This window comes from Pseudopodoces humilis, chromosome 19 (genome assembly GCF_049639895.1).
Source record: "Pseudopodoces humilis isolate 2021_Gansu_Grassland_sample_001 chromosome 19, ASM4963989v1, whole genome shotgun sequence".
Classification (NCBI taxonomy): Eukaryota; Metazoa; Chordata; class Aves; order Passeriformes; family Paridae; genus Pseudopodoces; species Pseudopodoces humilis.
This window is the reverse complement of record NC_142218.1, coordinates 284552-305799: the sequence shown is the minus strand read 5'-3', so window position 1 is coordinate 305799 and position 21248 is coordinate 284552. Positions and strand designations below refer to the sequence as shown.

The following is a 21248-nucleotide window of genomic DNA, read 5'->3' as shown; positions in this document are numbered from 1 at the left end:
ATGCCTACATTTAGTGATTACATTTGGTCATTACAGAAATGACCAAACACTGATTTTTACTTTTTTTCCTCTCGTGATTAGGTAAAATGATTACAGCAGCGTATGTACCTCTTCCAACATACCATAGCCTTTTCCCAGACTCTATGACTGCAACCCAACTACTGGTTCCTGTTCGACGATGAAGATTAATTTAGTCAGTTTTGTACATAGGTATTTTTTGGAGGAAGATTGAGTTATCTTTTATTTAGATAAAACTAAAGGAAAGGATTTAATGTCATTTTGTGTACACTTCCTGCTATCTTTAAAAATAAAATGAAGTAAGCAGAAATGCAGTGTGTTCATTCTCCCTAACTAGCATTTCCACTGTATACAAAGCTGTTGACTTCTTGTTCTGCCTTGTAATTCTTGTACATTGACAAAGGTGATCCGTAGGAACTGAGAAGTAGCTCATAGATAACAAGTACTCTGTAAAAGGCAGATGGGACATAATGACATTTTTAATGTTTCATGAGCCTTTCTTTTAATGCAGCAAAGACATTTTACATTTCACTAAATGTGGGTGATCTGCTCAAGGGTAGTATCAGAGAGAGACTGGATTGAAGGGACATATTTAGTGTTTTTGTATAAATGGAAAGTCCAAAAAGCTACTGAATGCTGACTGCAGACAGCTACTCAGCTTGCTTTGTGCTGAATAATTTGGTAAGAATAGGAGGATTGAAGGGTTTTATTTCTTGATGGTAACTTTTGATTATTGTATCTGTACAAGTTTCTTTGTAAATACTGTGAGGTGTGTCTAAGTTTCCAAACAAAACATTCTGCATTTCCGGATGAGTTTCCATATGCGCAGTGGGGCAGAGCTGAAGGATTTCAGCCAAGTGTGAAAATGGGTAGGAAATACAGAAATGTGTTTTGTTCTGGTTGCATATAATCTTTGCTCTTTTTAAGCTCTGTGAGCTCTGAAATATATTTTTGGGTTACTTCAGTGTGTTTGACAAAACAGCTTGATATTTCTATCAAAGACTTTCATATTGCAACAATCTTTGTAAGAACCACTCAAATAAAATTCTCTTAAAAAGGCCTTCATGAAGCTTTATTTCTCTGCTTTCCCAGTGTGACTTAAGCAGTGTCTGCTTAGGCCTGGAGGTGAGTCATAAATGCTCTGCACTGCCCAGTGTCTGGGATACCGCTGCACAGTATCTAGGTACACCATAGGATATCATGTGCTCAGACAGTACAAGCAGGAGCTGTCCCAGCCCTCTTTGCAGTGTTGGCATGGTTGCTAAGGATCTGGGCACAATTCTTGCCCTCCTCAGGCACGCTTAAAGTTCAGTCCAGAGATGACCCCACCTCGTGCCCACCTTGACTCCCATCCTTCAAAAATGTTCAAGAGTCCTGTGGCTGGAGAAGTCAGTTATGTTGGCTTTCAATCTGGTTTCTAGAGGGTGCCTGCCTCTGTGCTTTGCCCTTTCTACCCGTCCCATCTCCCTGGCCTTTTAAACCACCAAGAAAAGACCAAGGTAGAGAGAATAGGGAGAACAGAACATTCCTCGGGAGTGGGTGAGGGTTGGGCAGGCAGCAATGCTGCTGGTGTTCCTGTGGTATTGTGAGGAGAGGACCTGCTATGCAGCCCCTAGGGCTGTATCTGTCCTTGAGCTGCAGTGGGGCAAAGGCCTCTCCTAAATCAAGGAACTGTGAGTAAGCAAAAGGCAAAGGTGGAGGGGGGCTGGGAATACAGCAGGATCCTGGGGAATAGTAACATAATAGCTGAAGTAGAGCTGCTCTCTAGTTGCGCTTCAGGCAGTGAAGTTGTGTTTCTGCCTTGAAAATAGGGAAGAGGCACTTGGACCAGATCCAGGCTGTACAGGTGCCGGTTGAGGTAGTGCTGCTGCTCATGTGTCTTCCTTACGCAGAACTATAGGAGGAGCAGAGAGAGGCCTTGTTTCAAAAGGCAAGTAATGGAAGACCACAACACCAACAACCCTTTCCTAGGGCAGCTGTAGGCAGCACACTTCCTGGGCTGGTGAGAAGCAAGAAGGATCCCCCTGCTCTCCTGGGCAAGTGCTGACCACCTTGTAGGCCTGCTAAACCAGATTGTAAGAAAAGGCTCTGTTTCTGGGACCACAGCTCTTATGGACCTGCCTGAATCCTGGGGTCCCTTACCCCGTTGAGGATATCTGCACCATGACACTTGGGACTCAGAAATGGAACCGGCTTCAACCTACCCATTTTTGCAGGAGGACAGAAATTTGATCATTAATCTGAAGTACCCACATCCAACTTTCCTAGATCCAGGAATGCATGAAGGAACAGAGCAGCTCTACATCCACATGGGCACTGTGAGCTGACCAAATGCCAAAGGGAGAAACTTGTGTGGTATACTTATATCTGTAAAACAGGAACTTCAATGTAGTAAAAATTATTAATTCTCCTTGTTTTGGGACTAGGAGAGGGGAAGAAAGTAGAAATTTTGTAAAAAAGCACACTTGCAATCAGCAGAGCACAGAGGGACAGGACTGAGTTTTCATTAAGAGCTCTCACTTCCAGGTATCTAAAGATTTTATTATTGTACAGTGGCGGAATGGCTGGGTGGGGGCACTCTGGGACAAATCCCAAACTCCAGATTAGCAGCGTATTCCCATACCAATGGCCATGAATGTCCCAAACGTCCCACCGCTTTGCATCATCGTTTTGCCAACTCCACCCATCAGCTCTCGTCCTCTCATGCCAATCCTGAGATAAAGAAAACCACAGGGATTATGTAAAAGCTGAAACCTGTCAGGTCACAGACATGTAGCAGAAAACATCTGAGACAATTAGCTCATGGTTGCAAATTAGACACTTCTTCAATCTAAATCTGTGCAATTGTACAGCTGCTGCCTCCCCAGAGACTGGCTACAGTACCCTGTGCTACTGCAGGGGCTCTTGGGTGGATGTCACCAATCGCCCATATCTGTTTTTTTCTGTACTGGAACCTTCCTGCCACACCTTTAGCAGGAACAGTTTGCATCCTGGTCTCCCAAATACCCTTAATATGGGAAAAAAAATACTGTCCCAGTATTTCACTTACCAGAGTATAAAAAGAGTTGTCTGAGCTACTGTACTGCCATCTTCTCCAGCTGCAGTGGCAGTCCTTTTAATATCCCAAATTTAAATTAACTTTCTATTTACTACTGAGTGTTTTTAATACAGAACACCTGAAAGGCCTAGAAACTTCAAAAGGTGTTTCTGTTCTCCAGTTTTCATTTACCTGAGGTCAGACTAAAACAAAAATAATTGTTCTGTCTCAAGAAGCTCTTGTAATATTTGGCTTTTAGGCATTGCAGTAAACTTTAGGGTCTAAGGAATTTCATGCACTTTATTCTTAAAACATGAGATTTTCCCTCAAAAATGGAACAGCAGAAGTACTGTAGTTGTGTCATTCAAGTACGACAGAACCACTCTCACTGGTTCTTTTAAATGCCCTAAATATGTATCTTCTGCTACCATCATGCTGCTTACCCTCTGGGAACTGAGACAGATTAGAAAACTTCAAACTCACGCTGGATTAGGATTTGTGCCTTTTCCTCCTTCACCTCCAAATTATCATCAACTTCCAACCTACCAAATCATCACTCATGTTTAATCACAGATAAAAACCACCAGAGTTCTGCAAAGTGTGAAAGAGCTGACTTCAGTGATTCTTTGTCATAGAGGATGTGCAAGGTCAGTCAGCAGTGACAGAGTAAACGCAGAGCAGCAAACATGGCTTGTTCTCATGTCAGCATGCTGGTGAGCCCCAGGGGAAGGTGGAATATGCCCTTCTCCATTGCACAGTGGGACGGTTCCAATGCCAGTCATGGCTTTACCACACTCCTGCAATTCAGACTCAGGGTCAGTTTGGTAACTGCCTCTGTGAAGGGCATGGCACATGCAAAGGTACCATGATACAGACACTGAGAGCTTACAGAGCACCTCAGGAAGCTTAAGGGCCAGGAAAAGGCTGCACATGTATCTGCACATACAATTCACCCAGCTCCTCCTGGAGCTAATCCTCCACAGCCTCAGCTTCACAATGAATCTCCCTTACAAGAGGCAAGAAAAGGTCTGTGAAACTGAGACTTCCTGGCCACAGGGAGTGCCCAGGGTTAAGGTTACACACTGGGCGCTCACAGATGATGCCCTGCCAGCACCAGACTTACCTGCTAGAGCACAGGGCTTACTGCAGTAGCTGGAGTCAGACAAAGTTCCACTCATGGGACTGGCACAGGACCAGACCCAATCCCTTCCCAACTCTACGGCAGGACCATTTCTTTCTGGCTATTGCCCTGTCACCACCTGTCTGTGGAAGCTATTTCCTTGGCGTACCTGAGGCAGGAAAATGTTCCGAACAGCGCTCCTGCAGCCATGCCCACTGCAAAGCCCATCATGAAACCCATCTTTATTCTGTCAAAGCAGCTGGGCTGCGACTGCCCATACGGGCCCACGGTCACAGGCATCTAAAAAACAAAGGACAATATCCACATCGATTTACTGCTTTGTCTATAACCAAACTGGGCTGAGAGGCCGGCCCGTGCAGCTCAAACCTTCTCACGCGTGCAGCGCTGGAGGTTGTGCTGGCTCTCAGGCTTGTTTCCTTGCCTATCAGGTAGGAAGGACAAGGAAGGAATGACGACCTCGTTTCCCCTCAACAAGCTCCTGCGAGCGCCGCTGTGGCTGCCGAGGCTGTTTAGGGACCTCAGCCTGTGCGCTCCCAGTCCCTAGTGAGCAGCGCACGCGGCACCTGACCGAGCACCCAATGCTGACTCGTCCTTCCCGGCTGCCGCCGGTCGCGGACGCAGAGCAGCGGGCAGTAAACCCACCCTTACGGAGACCGAGGCCATGGACGGGGACTCAGCGCAGACGCTCAGGCCGCAGACGCCTCAGGAACGTCGACCATTGCCTGCCGTCCGGCGCAAGAGCTCTCGGGAGCGAACCGGGGTCCTCAGCGCGCGCTTCACCTCACCTGCGCCCCGGCCACCCCTGTTCCTGTTCCTGTTCCTGTTCCCGTGCCCGTGCCCGTGCCCGCGCTCGTGCTCGTGCTCCGGACCGTACCTCGCTAGGCCGCACCGCACCTCCGCCTATCTGGGCCCCGCTTCCGGCGCGCGCCGTGACGTACAGGAAGAGGTGACACGCATGCGCTGTCCCCGGCGCGCGCCATGCTGCTGTGGCGACGCTTGGCGGCCCTGAGGGGCGAACAAGCCCCGCGGCGACTACGGGCGGGGGAACCGAAACCGGGACCGGAACCGGGACAAGGTAAGGCCGCGGTCGGGCAGAGCGCCTGTCCGGGCAGGGACAGCTCCCCCGCTCCTACCGGCCCCTGACAGCAGCTTTCTCCCTCTTCTCCCCTCAGGGCGAACCAGCGATGGCGGCGGTGCTCCTCGGCCACTCTACATGGATGTCCAGGCCACCACCCCGCTGGTAAGGGCCGCACCGAGCATGGGAAGCGGAGCGGGGCCCCACACTCCGGTTCTCTCGCTCCAGCGGTCGCGTGTGTCCCGCGCTGACGTGGGGGACAGGCGGCGTTAGGCGCAGACTGTTCCTGTCACCACAGGGCAGTCCGGCATCCCTCGGAAGGGCTGTAGCTATGCCGGGCAGCCTCCTGGATGGACAGCCCCAGCGCCGCAGGATGGGAGCGTGGCGGAGCCGCGAAGGGGCTCACATCGACCCCTGCTGGAGTGGGGACAGTTGCGAGAAGACATTAATTACAAAATATTATAAATATAATTATAAATTAAACAAAAATACTGATCTGACATTTTTCTTAACATTTTAAGAGCTTGTATTTTTTCTGCTCAGAAGAAAGGCCAGATTGGATGGGGCTTGGAGTGACCTGATCTAGTGGAAGGTGTGTCCTTGTCTGGGCCAGGGGCATGGAACAAAATAAGCTTTAAAGTCTCCCAACCCAAACGGGTCTGTGATTCTGTTCTCTCAAATGATGATGTTCTTCTCTGACTTTCGGAACACATCAGGGTTTCATGCAGAGAACGTAATTGTCAAATATTTGTGTTACACATAAAATGTAATAGCCTCAAATTTTCAAGGTCAAGCTTAAGCTAAAGTACAACACTGCAACAGAAGTGCTGCTGATCCCGTGGCAAGGGGGCATGTCCATAGGGAACAGATATGGTTTCCCTTCTCCTTTTCTAAGGTGGGGTGGTTTGTGTTCCACAGGATCCCAGAGTCCTGGACAGCATGCTCCCATACCTAACAGCCTACTATGGCAACCCCCACTCCAGGACCCACGCTTACGGCTGGGAGAGCGAGGCTGCCATGGAGAACGCAAGGCGGGTGAGTCTTTGATGCTCAATGGTCATGCTGGTTTTCCTGCTGCTGAGGAAATCCCAGGTCAAAGGAACCTTAAAAAAAGAAGAAAAAACCCCTGTTCTCTGTGGGCTGGATTTAGCAACTTCGTCTTTGTTTAGCTGTACATTAGAAGATTTATTGCAGGAGAAGATAGAATCATAGAACATTTCAAGTTGGAGGGGACCCACAAGGATCATCAAGTCCAACTCTGGCCCTGCAGAGGATACCCCAACAATCCCCCCACTGTACCTGGGAGCATTGTCCAAACACTCCTTGAACTATGGCAGGCTTAAGGCTGTAACCACTTCCTTGGGGAGCCTGTTCTAGTGCCTGACCACCCTCTGGGTAAAAGGTATTTTTACTGATATGCAGCCTACACTTCCCCTGACACAGCTCTGTCTGTTCCTTTAAACCATTGTCACTGGTCACCAAGAGCAGAACTGCCTCTGCTGCCCCTCATGAGGAAGCTGCAGCCCTCAGTGAGATCTGACCTTAGTTTCCTCTTCTTTAGACTGAAGAGTGATCTCAGCTGTTTGTTTTACAGACTCTCCTGTAGGCCCTTAACCATTTCATGGCCCTCCTCTGGATGTTCTCTAATAACTTTATATCCTTATGTAGATTTGCCCCAAACTGCCCCCAGGACTTGAGGTGAGGCCACCCCAGTGCAGAGCAGAGGAAGACAGTCACCCCCTTGCTCAGCTGGCAATGCTGGGCCTGATGTCCCCCAGGACAGGGTTGGCCCTTGGGGCTGCCAAGGCACTGCTGGCTCCTGTTCCACTTGCCCTCAGCCCAAACTCCCAGGTCTCACCACTGCTGTGGTGCTGCTCTCCAGCCTTTTATTCCCCAATCTGTCTGCACACCCAGTGTTGTCCAGTCCCAGGTGCAGAAGCTGGCACTTGCTCCAACAGTGAGATTAGAGCAACTGAAAGGGCAGAAAACAATACTTTAAGTAAAAGTGCCTCAGTTTGATTTCCTAGAGTCACAAGCTGCTGAAGTCATTGGACTAACTCCATATTTTATCATTCTTCTAATCTTAGGTAAGGGTGTTTGTAATTTTTTTTTTAAGTAGTATGTAAGGAGTTTTGTCTACTTAAGCTTTTATCTCTTTTATAGCAGGTTAATGCTTAATACCACTTCTAATGACTGTGGATTCCTTATGTGTTTTATAATGCAGATATTTTGACTATTTTTAGCATAACTTACTTAGGTAGCAGCTGTAATCCTTTTGAACCTCAAAGGAGTATTCTTAAACATTTCACTTGTATTTTGCTGTAATGAATTCATTGTATGTTTTCTTAACAAGTCAAATTTTTATTTCTTTTTAAACAGCAAGTTGCAGATTTAATAGGAGCTGATTCACGGGAAATTATATTTACCAGTGGTGCAACAGAATCTAATAATATGGCAATTAAGGTAAAAGGTTTATACTGATTCTAATTCATTATGTTAAAGTTATGTATTTAAGAACAGTCTGTCAACAACTTAAATGTTAATATGTTGGAGTATAACATATTTTTATTTCTGGATTTACTTTTGTGATACTCTGTTACATATGTGGGTGAAATACATGGATGAATGTTTTGGTTCCCAGGACATAATTTTGAGGGCAGTGTAAAATATTTGATGTGTATCTTGCATACACCAAATACAATCCTTCTGCTTATGTAATTGCAATCTTTATTGTGAAATATAGTGGACATGCAGATTAGAACCTTTTTTCTGATGAAGACTAGGTTGTGTATGTAGTATGGGGTTGTTCGGACTTCTCAGTGTTCATGACTCCACTGCAAAAGTTTTCAAAAATATGCTTTGGTTAATGGCTTCTACAGCTTAACAGCAATAAACATTTTCACAGAGTTTTTGAGAAGTGAGATGCATTGAAAAGCAGGTGCTGATAGAGATATATAGTATGGATTGTGTGTCAATACCTTTTAGATTCATGACTTGGGTCAAACAAGAAAGATTCAAATGAACTGTATCTAAGTAGTAATTTCTTATTTCCAATCATACTGTGTAATGCCTATTTTCTTCAGTGGCCAATTTCTTTTTCATGGACTGTGCCTGACAGGGTGTGGCAAGGTTCTATAAATCCAGAAAAAAGCATATTATTACTACGCAAACAGAGCACAAGTGTGTATTGGATTCTTGTCGTTCCCTGGAAACAGAAGGTTTTCGCATCACATATCTACCAGTTAAAAAAAATGGGCTCATAGATCTGAAGGTAAGTTGTTACTGATAGAAGGAAACTAAAAGAGGTTTTTGCTTTAAATTGATGGTCAAAACCTTGTGTCATCTAGATGAAAAAGAGGAAAGGATGATAAATATCACAAAGTAGAAGTGACAATCGTAGTCATATCTGTCAGATCTGGAGAAGGATTTCTGTCTAATGTCCTACACTTTTTCTCAATCAAAACATCCACCTTCTGTTCTGCTGTTCAGCTGCTGCTGTGCAGATGGAGCTTTTGTGTACCCTATAAGGAGCCCAATACTCGAGGCATTGTTTCAGTGATTACAGTACTTCCTATGGCTGTCCGTGAGCCAGCCCTTCTGTATGTGCTGGCTGCAGCCCTGAGATGTAGGAAATTGTATGGTTTTAATTCATCATTGATGTCCTGTAGCACAGGGCAGCAGCAGTTTTATTCCCTGTCCCTCACCTGCCATGGAGAGTTGGTGGTGTGTGTGATGGGAGTGAGGGATCAGCCTATGGGCACAATAATGAGTCGTGTTTTCTGAGCATGTTGCTGCAGGTGTGATGTGACTTTCGTATAAAGAGCAGTTTCTTTACAGCCAGCCTCACCTTGGCTCACCTCAACTTGAGCTGTTCTGTGGGTGGTTAATTCATTAAAGAAAATAGTTCAGAGAAGTTTACAGGATATTGCAAAGACTGTTGAGGTTTGATTAAATCAAGTGGGATGGCAGGTCCATCGAAGGGTTAGGACATGCAGAAACACAACTGATTCACTTTTCCTACAAGCATTTAATGTTCACATGGGTTAGTGTTCTTTCCAGGGTTGTTTGTCAGAATCCCAGGTGATTGTTGCAAATGAGGGACTGGTGGTTGAATTGCTGGTAAATTGAAGATGAGCACAGGAATCCTACTTCTCTCTTAGACCTTTTGTCCCTCTGAATCTTTCACCAGGAGCTGGAGGCTGCCTTCCAGCCGGATACAAGTTTGGTTACTGTAATGACTGTAAATAATGAAATAGGAGTAAAGCAGCCAATTCATGACATTGGTAAGTACACTGTGGCTTTTAGGTGCCAGCTAAGGTTGCTTCTACTTCATTTTAGTTAATGTTTTCATCCTCAAATGCTACTGATACAAAATATTAGGTGTAATATAGGTAAGGAAAAAATAATTACATAAATATTTTAAAATAAAAAATCTAATATAAATAAATAATACTGCTGTCCCAAATAAAAGCTGATTTCAAAAGGGAAATGAGAATGATGTTCAGTACCTTTATGGTGAAAATTGCAGCAATCATTGCTCTGGATGGATCAGCTGCAATTCATTGGAATGTATGATGGATGAAAAAATTGTATAGAATAACTGGCCAAAATTGAGCTTATGTACTATAATGATTTATTGAGCACTTGTAGTGTTTAGGAGGAGGAATGTGCAGGATTTGGAGTGGATGGTAAGCACCACACTTGGACAATTCTTACCCCAGTATTGTCGTATATAGTCATGAAAAATTCCTTTGTAGGCCAAAAGGCCACTGAAGAGCTACGCTTCTGGAACTAGAGGGAGGGAGAGGGTGAGCCAGGCTCTGAGCCATCAGGTGGAGTGACAGGGACCTCAGAGCAGATGAAGGGAGACCCTGGAGAACCATGGTTGTTGGAGCAAGCAGGGTGAGCAGTCACCTCCCTGATGATCCTCCAGGTCACTGCGTCCCAGATGATTTGTTGATAAAGTTCCCTGTGAAAGTTTCCAGTAGCAAAACTTAGACACATACCCTTTCTGTCCTGGTTTCATGCCGGCTGGCAACCAAGCACCTTTCAGCTGCTCACTCATTCCCCCATCAGCAGGATTGGGGACACAATTGGAATGGTAAAAGATAGGAAACTCATGGGTTGAGATAAAGACAGTTTAATATGAAAAGCAAAAAGCATGCATACGAGCAAAGAAAAACAAAGAATTCTATACTGCTTCCCATGGGCAGGCAGATGTTCATCCACCTCCAGGAGAGCAGGGCCCCATCCCACGCAGCGGTGACTTGGGAAGACAAACACCATCACTCTAAATGTCTCCCCCTTCCACCTTCCTCCCAGCTTTCTATACTGAAAGTGTATTACATATGTCATATGGTCTGGAATATCCCTTGGGTAAGTTTGGGTGACCTGTCCTGGCTGTGTCTCCTCCCAGCCTCCCACGTACCCCCAGCCCCCTTGCCAGCATGGCCATACAAGGGGCAGAAAAGACCTCGGCTCTGTGCAAACCCTGGTCAGCAATATCAGAAACATCTCTCCATTATCACCCCTGTGTTCAGCACAAATCCAAAACACAGCCCAATACTAGCCACTGTGAAGAAAGTTAGCTCTACCCCAGCCAAAACCAGCACACCTTCATATTCAAGATACCCTTTCATAAGATGTTTGAGTTTCTAGACTATATTTTGGCTTTGGCTCTGCTTTGGAGTACATACTCCATAGGGTATTGTTTTCTTAGGCTGTGGCAGGCATCTTGTTGTGCATCTGGTTTTCTTCTTGCTTAGCTGCTGCATTTATTTCTTTCTTCATTAAGCTCAAAGCAGCATTTTTGCCAAGGTTTTTCAAGGTTCTTTTTCTTCATTGACAAGCATTTGACCATCAGTGAGTTATAGGCCCAAGGATTCTTGTTTTTGTCCTGTGCTTATATTGTTGAGGTCCTTATTATGGTCCCATGTTTAAATGCCAGAGGCAGCTGGTGCCAGCTCAGTTTCCCCCAGTATGTTCTCATAACATCTTGATAACAGGTCAGGCCTGAGGCCTTGCAGAGAGAGCCTGAGGCCCTATTACCATGTGGCCTGTGGCCTAGTATTGCCTGTGGCCTGACCTTGCTGGACCACAGAAAGGTTACTTATCCTGTGAAGTATCATGTTGAACCTCTTGTGCAGAGGAGGGGTCTCAGATGCAGCTGTGCAGATTCTTTGGAAGATCCGTTGTGAGTTTTTTGATGACAAAAATAAATAATAGTTATGTTTACTGCCCATGAACAATACATTATTTTGTTCCTTCATACAGTTTAGCCTGGTGACAGGCTCAACTGACTTCAGGTCATAGTAAGAGTATGTGTGACAATTCTGAGAATGTTTTTGAAGCTGAGTGTTGGAAAACTTGGAAAATAGAGGAAATGACATAAAAATACATGGCAAATACAAACTTGAAAAGATGGCTGGCTTGTAATGGATGTTGAGAAGAAAAAAAAAAACCAAGAAAAACCTATTTTGTCCAACTGTGGAGTCATTCTTGTGTAGAGACTTTGGTATTTCATGCAGCCCTTTGTTCTTAAACTTGTTAGGTGTCAGTTTGGAAATAATCTCAATTCTTAACAGTAGAAAACCTTTTAACTTCTCAGCTGAAGAAATTCACTGTAGTCTTACCTGCCTAAACCTGTGCCAAGGCATCAGCTACAGTAGCCCATGCACAGCTTTAGTCACTTCACTGTAAAAGAAACATCACAGCCCCCATTTCTACCTTTGTCACCTCAGATACCTCAATAACCTCAATGCTTTAGATCCATTGCTGGACTCTTTGGGATCATAGCAGTTAAGCAGTTAAGATAATCTGGTTTTGGCTTGGTGTTTTTATTACAGGTGAGATCTGCCGTGCACATAAGGTTTTCTTCCACACGGATGCTGCACAAGCGATTGGTAAAATTCCTGTGGACGTCAACAACATGAAAATTGACCTAATGAGCATCAGCGGCCATAAAATTTATGGGCCCAAAGGTACTCACTGAAGTGCTTTATAGGGAATTGTTGTTTCCATACCTACCTTAAGGTAACTACACAAGGTGTGAAGTCAAACACATTTGTCATAGTGTCAGTTACTTAAGCTGTAGAAAACTGTTCTGAGTGGTGTTGACACTCTGAAGTCTGACAGACTTCAGAGTAGCTCAGGCACTGCTGTCAGCGTAGAGCTGCAGTAAGTGGATCTTAAGTGCTAAATTGGTTGAGGTGGCTTCACTGAAGGAAGAAACAGTGTTGTATAATGGTGTCAGCATTACAGCAGTGGGGTTTTCAGGAATCATCTGCTTGATGTGAAGCAGCACTGATGCTGAAATGATTCAAATGAAATTACCTGGTTATAGGGCAAAGTTTAGACCAGAGTGTGACTTGCAACAAAGAGACCAAAAGGTAATTGATGAGTGATTTTTGACTGTTTTCCAGTGGCTTCATTCCCCCAACTCCATTTGTTCATTTTCTTTGTGGAATGAGGTTTAATATCCAGCTATTCATTTTCTGGTTGACTCAAAAATACTAAAGTCCAGCTATTACTATTGTCAAGGTCCATTTGGTTTGTGACAGTGGGTGTTAGAGAGCCAGAAACCAGGTTTGCTATATGCTATGTGCTATTCAGAAACAAAAGACAAAATCCTTATTTTTCAACATGTTTTTTTTTCTGTATGAGTTCTACTGAGAGCTGAAGACATTATCTCTGGACAAGGACTAGGTTTTCAACCAGTAATTTTGGACAGATGACAGACATAAATTTTCACCATTTGTTATGCCTGGAAGTTGCAACTGTCCTTCCTGTGGTGACAGTTGCTTCTTAAGTGTACCAGGGCACTTGAAGACATGAAAATTTGGTTTTTAGGTGAGGAGAGTAGAGCATTAAATTGACTGACTAGCAAAACTGGCTCATCTAATCCATCTGCTGAAAATTGTTACCACTAATGAGTCTTCTTAACAAGAAGGGGAGAGGACTCCTGGGACTGGCGCTGGCCTTGTAATCCAGGGAAAGAATTTGGAAATCAGTAAGAGAACATTAGTGAATGCACATAAAAACTTCAATGCAAGGGGATAAACTTAAGCTGTGTACAGGAATTGTGGGAAGGAAGGGAAGCACTGAGTCCTTTGATGACTGAAGCAGAATGGAAAAAGCTGAGCTCCCATGCCTGAAGCTCTGCAAGGCTGAACATGATCACTGGGGACAAGCACCATTTCCTAGAAAATTATACTGAACTTGTTCACTTTATTTTTCTCCAGTTAAGTGTCCACATGTGTGTTTGCTGTGGAAATAAGCAATGTTACCAAAGCTTGGAGTCCTTGTTCATAAACAGCTTTCCTTGCTTCCAAGGGGTTGGTGCTCTCTATGTTCGCCGCCGACCACGTGTCAGGCTAGAACCCCTGCAGAGTGGAGGAGGCCAGGAGAGAGGACTGCGGTCTGGAACTGTGCCCACACCTCTAGCAGTGGGTCTGGGGGCAGCATGTGAAGTAGCGCAGCAAGAGATGGAGGTATGTGCAACAAGATACTTGTCCTGGGTTCCAGAAAATAGTATAACAGCACCATTTAGATCTTGGATTCCTTTGGTTTTTTTGCATCCATATAACTGAATTTAATTTGGGTCTCATGTTTTGGCATTAAGTGAATGTTTTGAGAATTTAAGGGATGGTTTTGGGTAATTGTAAGTTCTTTCTAAAGTTTCTTTTTTCTTGAAGTGGTCTGAATCATATTGTTCTACAACAAGGCTACAGTTTACAGTCAGTTTTAGTGAAATATGGCTTTTATGTGCTTGTATTTATTTCTCCATTATGCACATGTGTATTAGCAGCATCTTTGAAATTACTGCCATGTTTGTATATTGTATATTGAAAAAATAAGGCTTCCTAGTCCGTTATTATATGTGTTGTACTTATTAAGTATAAGTTCAAGTTTACTGCAGCTTTGCAACTAAGAATTTATTTTCTTTTTTCTTAGCTTGGACAGTAAAGTTTACTTGCTAGGTCTGGTGTCTGAGCCTCTGTATGCTGCTACATTGGTTTGTGGACACCAATTCCTTCCTTATAGTTGGAATGTAAAAACACAGTGACAATAGGACGCATAGATCAGATATCTGCACCCAAAGGATCAAGCGTCTTTCCAGGAGACAGGTGGAATTCCTCCGTCTGAGCTGTGGGGTTACGAAGTTGAGGCTAGGAAGCCTGCACAGTCTGAATTCGGCACAAGCCTCAGATCTAGATTCTCCTCCTTGCCTGGCAGAGTTTGTGGCATTTTAAAACCAACTGGTGTTGGAGCTAGCCTGGCTTCGTTTTAACTTTTTCAAGTGTAAACAAGTATTAATTGCATGTGTGCATGTGGCCAGTTCTGTGTGCCAAAGCTGATCCCTACTGCTTTCTTGGTATAAGTGACCTCATTTTTCAGTCTAGAACAAGACACTGCACATGGGCCATTCTCACTGTGCAGGTTACTTATTGTAAAAGCTGAGTTAATAGTAGTTTGCAAGTCTGTGTCTTTCTGCGGTACAGTTTGAGAGCTCCTGGGAAATAAGAGGCACTTGCCGTAATAGGTGCCCTTTCTTGTGTGCAAAATGCATCATTTTCTGCATTGCCTAACTTGTCTTTAAGCCAAAAGAACTCAGTGCTTTTATGAAAGTCAGTTTGGCAGCTTGTGTATGTAGATCTTTCAGAACAGTTTGAAACGTTTGTGAAGACTGAACTAGCTAGGAGCCATGGGGTTATTCTCTTTTAAAACAGTGTCTAGAGCAGGCAAAGTTTGACAGTTCAAGTTTCAGCTGTGTTCTTTCCCTTGTCTGGCCAAACCCAGTTACTTAATTCTTCTTGCAGCTGGTGACATGGAGTAGTTTGAGTGAGGTCAGACAGTACACTGTTTATTATTTGTGTCTCTCCTGGTTTCTCACCTAGTATGACCATAATCGAATCTCAAAACTGGCAGAGCGACTGATTACAAAAATAATGAGTGAAGTTCCTGATGTGGTGATGAATGGAGATCAAGAGCATCGCTATCCAGGTAACTCAAACAAAATTCTGAGCCAGTTAGTACTGTTTGGCAAACTTGGTGTTAATGGCTGTGGTTGAATAATGCACTTGAGCACATGATGCAAGTTCTTCCTTGTAGGGGACAATTTGCCTGAGATTTTAGTTGATGGATTCTTTTCTCTATTTCATTTATTTGTATGTAGGATGCATCAATTTATCTTTTGCATATGTGGAAGGGGAGAGTCTTCTGATGGCTCTGAAAGATGTGGCTCTTTCTTCAGGAAGGTATGTGGAATGTATGGGAAGGATAGCAGTGTATTTTTGAGAGAAAATGGCATCTGCTAATGAAGGTAAATCTAAGTAGTCCCTTCTGTGCCCCATATTTGCATATTCAGTTAATGAGTCAGCCTGGCATTGAATACATTCTACAGTGGTGTTAAAATGACACATTTGAACTAAAGGTAAAATTTACTTTTCCTGGAACAAAAAAGCAACAAACAAAAACCAACCAAAAAATATCCTAACAAAAAGACCCCCACAAAACTAACCCAGAAATTCCTATCTACTAGCCTTGCAAACTGGTTATTTGAGTAGCCTTGACTTGCACTGGTGACGCTTTCATTCTAAAGGCCACCAAGATTTGAACAGCTTCCATCCTTTGGCATATTTTAATGGCAATTAGTGAGGCTGGGCATGTATCTGAATCAAATCAACTCATAGTTCCTGTGTTAAGAGCAAAAGCAAGAAAGAAAATTGCCTGTGCATTTATGGAGCTCTTCTGACTTCACGAGTGACAAGTAATATTTCAGTTAGCAAGACAAACCTGATGTTCATGGTGAAATGAATGGAGTGTAAGGATGCCCCTCCTCTTCTTCCCTCACCTTTGAGAACAAAGCAGTCAGCATATCTTAATTAGGAACTGGTTGGCACTATGAGCAGGAAGAGCAAGTCTCCACATGACTGTCCCTGAAGCAAAACACATCTGTAATGTGATGATTTCTTCTGAGTCTCTGGTTTGGGCACTGGGAGCTGTTTACAGCTCTCCAATTGGCACTGCGTGTTCCAACCTGTAAAAACTGAGTCACAGCATGTAACCAGTTCTGCTGCAAGGTGGAAGCTCTCTCTATTGACAACTGCAATCATCTTGCTCTGGATCTCTCTGTGCACTGTTTTTCACTTATTTGTTCAGCTGCCAAACAGCAGCTTGTGAAGTCTTTTTTTTTTCTCTTTTATGTTCCTTATGTGCTATCTTCTCTGGATAGTCTCTGTCTTTTTTTCACAGACTATACTTCAAATACATCTTGGTCTACATTCCTGCTGCCTCTATGTGGCATTGTGTTTATTCTTGTGTATTATATGTATTCTCTGTCCTTTCCATATGCTCCTAATTTATTACTCTCATTTCTTGATAATGCCTGCCCCTTGTATTCTTTTTTATTCAATAGCAGAAATATTACTTTACTTGCTTGCATTCACTTGTGGTTTCTAGGAGGCTGCAGAAGCTGATACAGGGTGTTGTAAAGAGGTAAGTGACCTGTTCTTTGTTGGAGGAGATCAAGCAAAAGTCTTACATTTCCCTGCCTTCCCTGTCCCAGTGCTTGCACATCAGCCTCTCTGGAGCCTTCCTATGTTTTGCGGGCAATCGGAACAGATGAAGACTTGGCTCACTCATCTGTAAGGTGTGTGGTGTGGTCTGCCCTAATATTTCCAAATATTTTTCTTTCCTGATAAAAGTAAATGGTAGATTTGTTCCACCCCCTCCATGTGCTTGTTATTCAGTTCCTTAATGTTTTTTTTTTTTGTTTAGGTTTGGCATCGGTCGTTTCACTACAGAAGAAGAGGTGGATTATACAGTGCAGAAGTGCATACAGCACGTGAAGAGGCTGAGGGAAATGAGGTGAGACACTGTCTCATTGAACACAAAGACTTCTTAGTTGTGATAATAATGGGAAGAATTGGATATATTTAGTTGAAAGTAATTATTTGCTTCAAAAATCTGGTGGTGTTTCTCTATATCAGCAACAGTATTCCCCAGGTGGGTAGGAGCCTGATTTTAATATTAGTGACAAATTTCTAAGGAAACAAACCTGACACCAAACCTTTTCCCAGATCCTGCCTTTATCAGAGAAAGAATATGAGTAGGGCAGGCACATAGGGCAGTACCTAGGAGGTTTTAAGCCAGAGATGGTATTACTGAGTAATGTATTGATAAGTTGTTTAATTCTGGTGAAACGAAAGACTGGTGACTCATCTGGACAGTGAAAATGCAAGGGTTCAGTCTCAGAGACCCCAGTGCTTTATGCTGAAAGTGGGAGCAGGAAATGAGGTGGAGCAGCTACCCTCTCCTCACTTGTATTTTTGATTGAGAACAAATTTGAGGGCTGATCACCTGAAGCTCACTGACCTCCGAGGGCAAGACAGGCAGATAGATACGTCCTAATTCCTTTTATCATTGATAAATTCTGTTTAATTATTGTTGATCATGTCATCTGCCTTTTAGCTAGCTCTCAGTTTTCTCCTTTTCTTTACAGCCCTCTCTGGGAAATGGTGCAAGATGGAATTGACCTCAAAAGCATTAAATGGACTCAGCACTGAGAAAACATTGCTATCCATGGACTAGATAAGGATTAAAATGCATTTTTCTTTAAAGTCTTGAGCAAATTATGCAGCACTTCTGTTTTCTGACACTTGCAATTTGATGGAAAACTACCCTTTCAGACCACAAAATCTAAGAAGCCAAAAATGAAACTGCTTTTTATCGTGGAGAAAGGCAGGCTGATCTGACACCCACTTTGTTTCTATTGACACACAGAAATTTATGCTAAAATATAATTTATTCAGAAATGTATTTTCTAATGAGAAAATGAAATCAGGGTGTTATTTCAAGGCCAGTGAATTCTGGCAAGAGGTTGCTTCTCAGTGTAACTCATCCCAAGTAACTGTTGTGTTTGCACCACAGACCTGTTGCCAATTTGTTCTATTTGAGGTGGGTATCCTGCAACATCAGCTGGGTTTTGCCTCTCAAATGCCTTGTACTGCAAGAAATTCTCAGATAGGAGGACACTTGGATCTCTAGAGGAAAGGAATGCCTCAGTGTGGCTATGTGCCTTCACAGAAAAGTTTTATGAGCAGCTAAAACCATTTTTTTCTGAAATTGAATATTTTTGTCTCATTTTCCTTGTTTTTTTACTATGTGCATCTTTTTTTTGTGTGTGTGTGCATTAATCCAAAAGATTCTTCTGTGTTCCAGAGTTTATGATACAATCATGATGCACTTTGTTGTCCCCTCCATTGGGTTTTTTCCATACAATTTTTTTCTCCATGAGGAAAGAAAACTTGAATTACTGGGGGAGGGGATAGGCAGAATATGTCAGCCTATGGTGGCAGCACCAGTTTGGTGGGAGCATGAATGGTAGAGGTGGTGGGGAGAGCAAATACAGTGCAGTGTCTTAAGACAGTCTGGGGTTTCGAGGTTTTCTTTTTCTCACCTTTGCTTTTACTTGGTTTTCCTATGGACTCTTGGTTTCTGTCGCTGCAAGGAGTCTGCCCAGCTCAGCCAGTACATCTTGTCTGGAGATAAGAACACCTGGCACTGACTTTTTCTTTGTCTCACAGATTGTACTGTCTGACTAGAAATTCACATGGGAATCTGTTCCCTGCACATGCTGGGGGAAGTATCTGTTAAAAAAGGTTTGATGAGATTAATTTGTATCAGTCTTTCTCCTTTCTTATCTTTGGTGATCTTTCCAGTAAGAAACCTAACCCTATATGGCAGTGCCTTTTTTTCAGTGCATAAACAAAGACCTCTCAAATTAGTTGTGTTGGTTGATAGATGCTGTTAGCTGCTGAATTTGGTATACTCCGTAGACAGTATGGGATGTTTGGGATGGAATCTACCTCGAGGATCAACCGTGTAAAAGCTGAAGCTGAATTTCACAAGACGGATTGTGTTACAGAAACTTGTGCATTTTTTGTTACTAAGGACAGATTTAGTTGTTTGTAATGCAAAGCTAATCCTTCGTTCCTTGATTGTTCTATTTGAAATTACTAGCTTTAGCAGTTTTAATATTGTAGTGCTGGCACCTTATATTTCATCACAATATTTTTTAAACTACCATATGCATAAATATATTTTAGCGATGTTGTATGTATTCTTTTTCATCCTTGGGTCATATACATTTTCTGGATTAAGCATGTGATAACATGCTTTTCTAGCATGTTTTAGAAATACATGTTTATGAATTGTTCTTTGTGTTTTGAGAATGATAAAAAATTACAGATAAGAATTAAACTTGGCTACTGTCAGTCTTTTTGGATCCACCTTTTTGAGTGAACCATGCAGGACAATCAGTAAGATGCTGACTTGCAACTTCCATTAGGCAGCAGAAAAGGGTAAACTTTTCTGCAGTGTTGGAAGTTCATTGTCATTGAGTCAACATTTGACTTTTGAAAAGTCATTCTTCTCAAACTCAGTGCCTGATCTGGGCTAATTTTATTTTTTTTTAACTTGAATAACTTAAATTGTAGTGATTTTGAAGAAAGGGAACCTCAAATCTTGAAGATTCTGACCACCTCTTATTTGATAAGATTTAAAATAAAAATTCTACATGTAAAGGTTAGGGAAACTCATTCATACTGGTAACAAATGTTTATTTGATGAGGATGATGAGGAAAAATGTATAGTGGAGATAACTTCCCCCATGACAGAAAGAAGTAATGCTAAGAATGAACATCTAGCTGTACCTCACTGAATGGAGTTAAAGCCTTTGGGGGATGGGAACCTCAGTCTGTCTCACTCTTACTAATTGGATGCCAAAGTATGGTGGAGCATCATCCCCACCCAGGAGGCTGCACCATGATCTGAAAAATGCTCACTAGGCCTTGGCCTTGATGAACAGCCCTTGGGTTCAGCTCCTCTTGAGCTTATCAGAAACACTGCTCCAGGAACTAGAGCAGTGAGCTCTATTCAATGAGCTCCTGCTTTTTTTTTTTTTTTAATTAACAGACTTAAGAAACTTTTTTTTTTTTCGTAAATGGCAGAATATTCTTGTTCTCCCACTTTCAAAGGAAGTTTCTGATCTGAAGTGGGGTGAGGATGAAACATTGTGACTAAAGCCCATCTCTTGTGGCCCTGTAAACAGTGGCCTTGAGTGAGACCCTTGGGGCTCTCCTGGGCTGCAATAACCTCCCTGTGCTGGGGCCTCTCTGAGCTGGGAACTCTCCCATTTGCTACACTCAGACAATCCCCAAAGGATGGGTCCTGGGCTGATCCCCGCACTCCTCAAGGCTCTGCCGTTCACCCAGTGAAAAAAGCAAAGGCATCTGAAGTGAGAATTTCAGTTAGAGCCCTGCATGTGCTTGCAGGGCTGTGATCTTTTAGCAACAGGATGATGTGTTGGGATGACACATCTCTTGTGACTGGAGGGTTGGAATGGAAGGATACAGGCAGGGGAGAAGAGAGGCAGTGTTGCTCTCTATGTGAATGACCAGCAGGAGTGAGTGCATGAGGGCTCCACCTGGGGATGAATGAGGAGTTGACAGAGAGTTTAGGAGTCAGGATTAAATGGAGGGCAGGGACAGGTGGTATCACAGTAGGGGTCTGCTACAGGCCACCTGACCAAGAAAATGAGCCAGTGAGGGTCATGAAAGACAAATAGGAACAGCCTCATGTTTCAAGCCCTAGTTTTCATGGGGGAGTTCAACCAGCCTGACACCTGGTGGGGAGAGAGCGCAGCAGGTCACAGGCAATTCAGGAGGTTCATGGAATACACTGATGTCAACTTCCTTCTCCAAGTGGTAGAGGAGACAATGAAGACAGCTGCTATGCCACCTTATTCTCAGCAACAAGGACAGGCCAGTGGGGAATGTGAAGCTCAAGGGGAGCCTGGGCTGCACTGACCTTGAATTGGTGCAGTTTGAGATCCCTTGGGACAATGACAAGGTTGAGAACAAGCCCACTGCACTGGACTTCAGGAGAGTGCACTTTGGACTCACAAGGGATCTTCC

General features: G+C 43.5%; 3 protein-coding genes across 7 annotated transcripts in view; 2 read left to right on the top strand and 1 right to left on the bottom strand.

Moving 5' to 3' along the window:
* The window catches only part of RBM39 (RNA binding motif protein 39), a 30352-nt gene extending 29269 nt beyond the window's left edge, over nucleotides 1-1083 (top strand). For all 3 annotated transcript variants that reach the window (XM_014260766.2, XM_088064431.1, XM_005532204.3), the window contains one exon: nucleotides 82-1083. In XM_014260766.2, coding sequence (XP_014116241.1) covers nucleotides 82-182 — 101 coding nt within the window. In that variant the 3' untranslated portion in view covers nucleotides 183-1083. The remainder of the gene's footprint in view (nucleotides 1-81) is intronic.
* ROMO1 (reactive oxygen species modulator 1) lies at nucleotides 1064-5128 on the bottom strand. 3 transcript variants are annotated; one of them, XM_005532207.3, is made up of 4 exons: nucleotides 5071-5128; nucleotides 4345-4475; nucleotides 2642-2730; nucleotides 1064-1912 (listed from the first exon to the last, which is right to left on the bottom strand). In XM_005532207.3, the coding sequence occupies exons 2-4, from the start codon at nucleotides 4473-4475 to the stop codon at nucleotides 1890-1892; spliced, it is 243 nt and encodes an 80-aa protein (XP_005532264.2). In that variant the 5' UTR covers nucleotides 5071-5128; the 3' UTR covers nucleotides 1064-1889. The 3 variants fall into 3 exon arrangements, with proteins under 3 accessions (XP_005532264.2, XP_014116246.1, XP_014116247.1); XM_014260771.2 differs by lacking the exon at nucleotides 5071-5128 and adding an exon at nucleotides 4839-4975; XM_014260772.2 differs by lacking the exons at nucleotides 1064-1912; nucleotides 5071-5128 and adding an exon at nucleotides 4839-4975 and having other exon boundaries at nucleotides 2539-2730.
* NFS1 (NFS1 cysteine desulfurase) lies at nucleotides 5126-19537 on the top strand. Its single transcript, XM_005532205.3, has 13 exons — nucleotides 5126-5271; nucleotides 5369-5436; nucleotides 6190-6306; nucleotides 7651-7734; nucleotides 8390-8542; nucleotides 9461-9554; nucleotides 12117-12251; nucleotides 13603-13760; nucleotides 15168-15273; nucleotides 15446-15527; nucleotides 16838-16921; nucleotides 17050-17139; nucleotides 17774-19537. Exons 1-13 carry the CDS (start codon nucleotides 5175-5177, stop codon nucleotides 17835-17837), a joined length of 1332 nt encoding a protein of 443 aa, XP_005532262.1. The 5' UTR covers nucleotides 5126-5174; the 3' UTR covers nucleotides 17838-19537.
* Nucleotides 19538-21248: the final 1711 nt, after the last annotated feature.

Coding starts and splice junctions, on each gene's coding strand:
- NFS1 (XM_005532205.3), top strand. CDS start 5,175: ATGCTGCTGTGGCGACGCTTGGCGGCCCTGAGGGGCGAACAAGCCCCG. Junction 6,307..7,650: donor CCATGGAGAACGCAAGGCGG/GTGAGTCTTTGA, acceptor CTTTTTAAACAG/CAAGTTGCAGATTTAATAGG. Junction 13,761..15,167: donor TAGCGCAGCAAGAGATGGAG/GTATGTGCAACA, acceptor TTTCTCACCTAG/TATGACCATAATCGAATCTC.
- ROMO1 (XM_014260771.2), bottom strand. CDS start 4,859: ATGGCCTCGGTCTCCGTAAGG. Junction 2,731..4,344: donor GGAACATTTTCCTGCCTCAG/GTACGCCAAGGA, acceptor TCTTTATCTCAG/GATTGGCATGAGAGGACGAG. Junction 1,913..2,641: donor TGGGACATTCATGGCCATTG/GTATGGGAATAC, acceptor CTCCTCCTATAG/TTCTGCGTAAGGAAGACACA.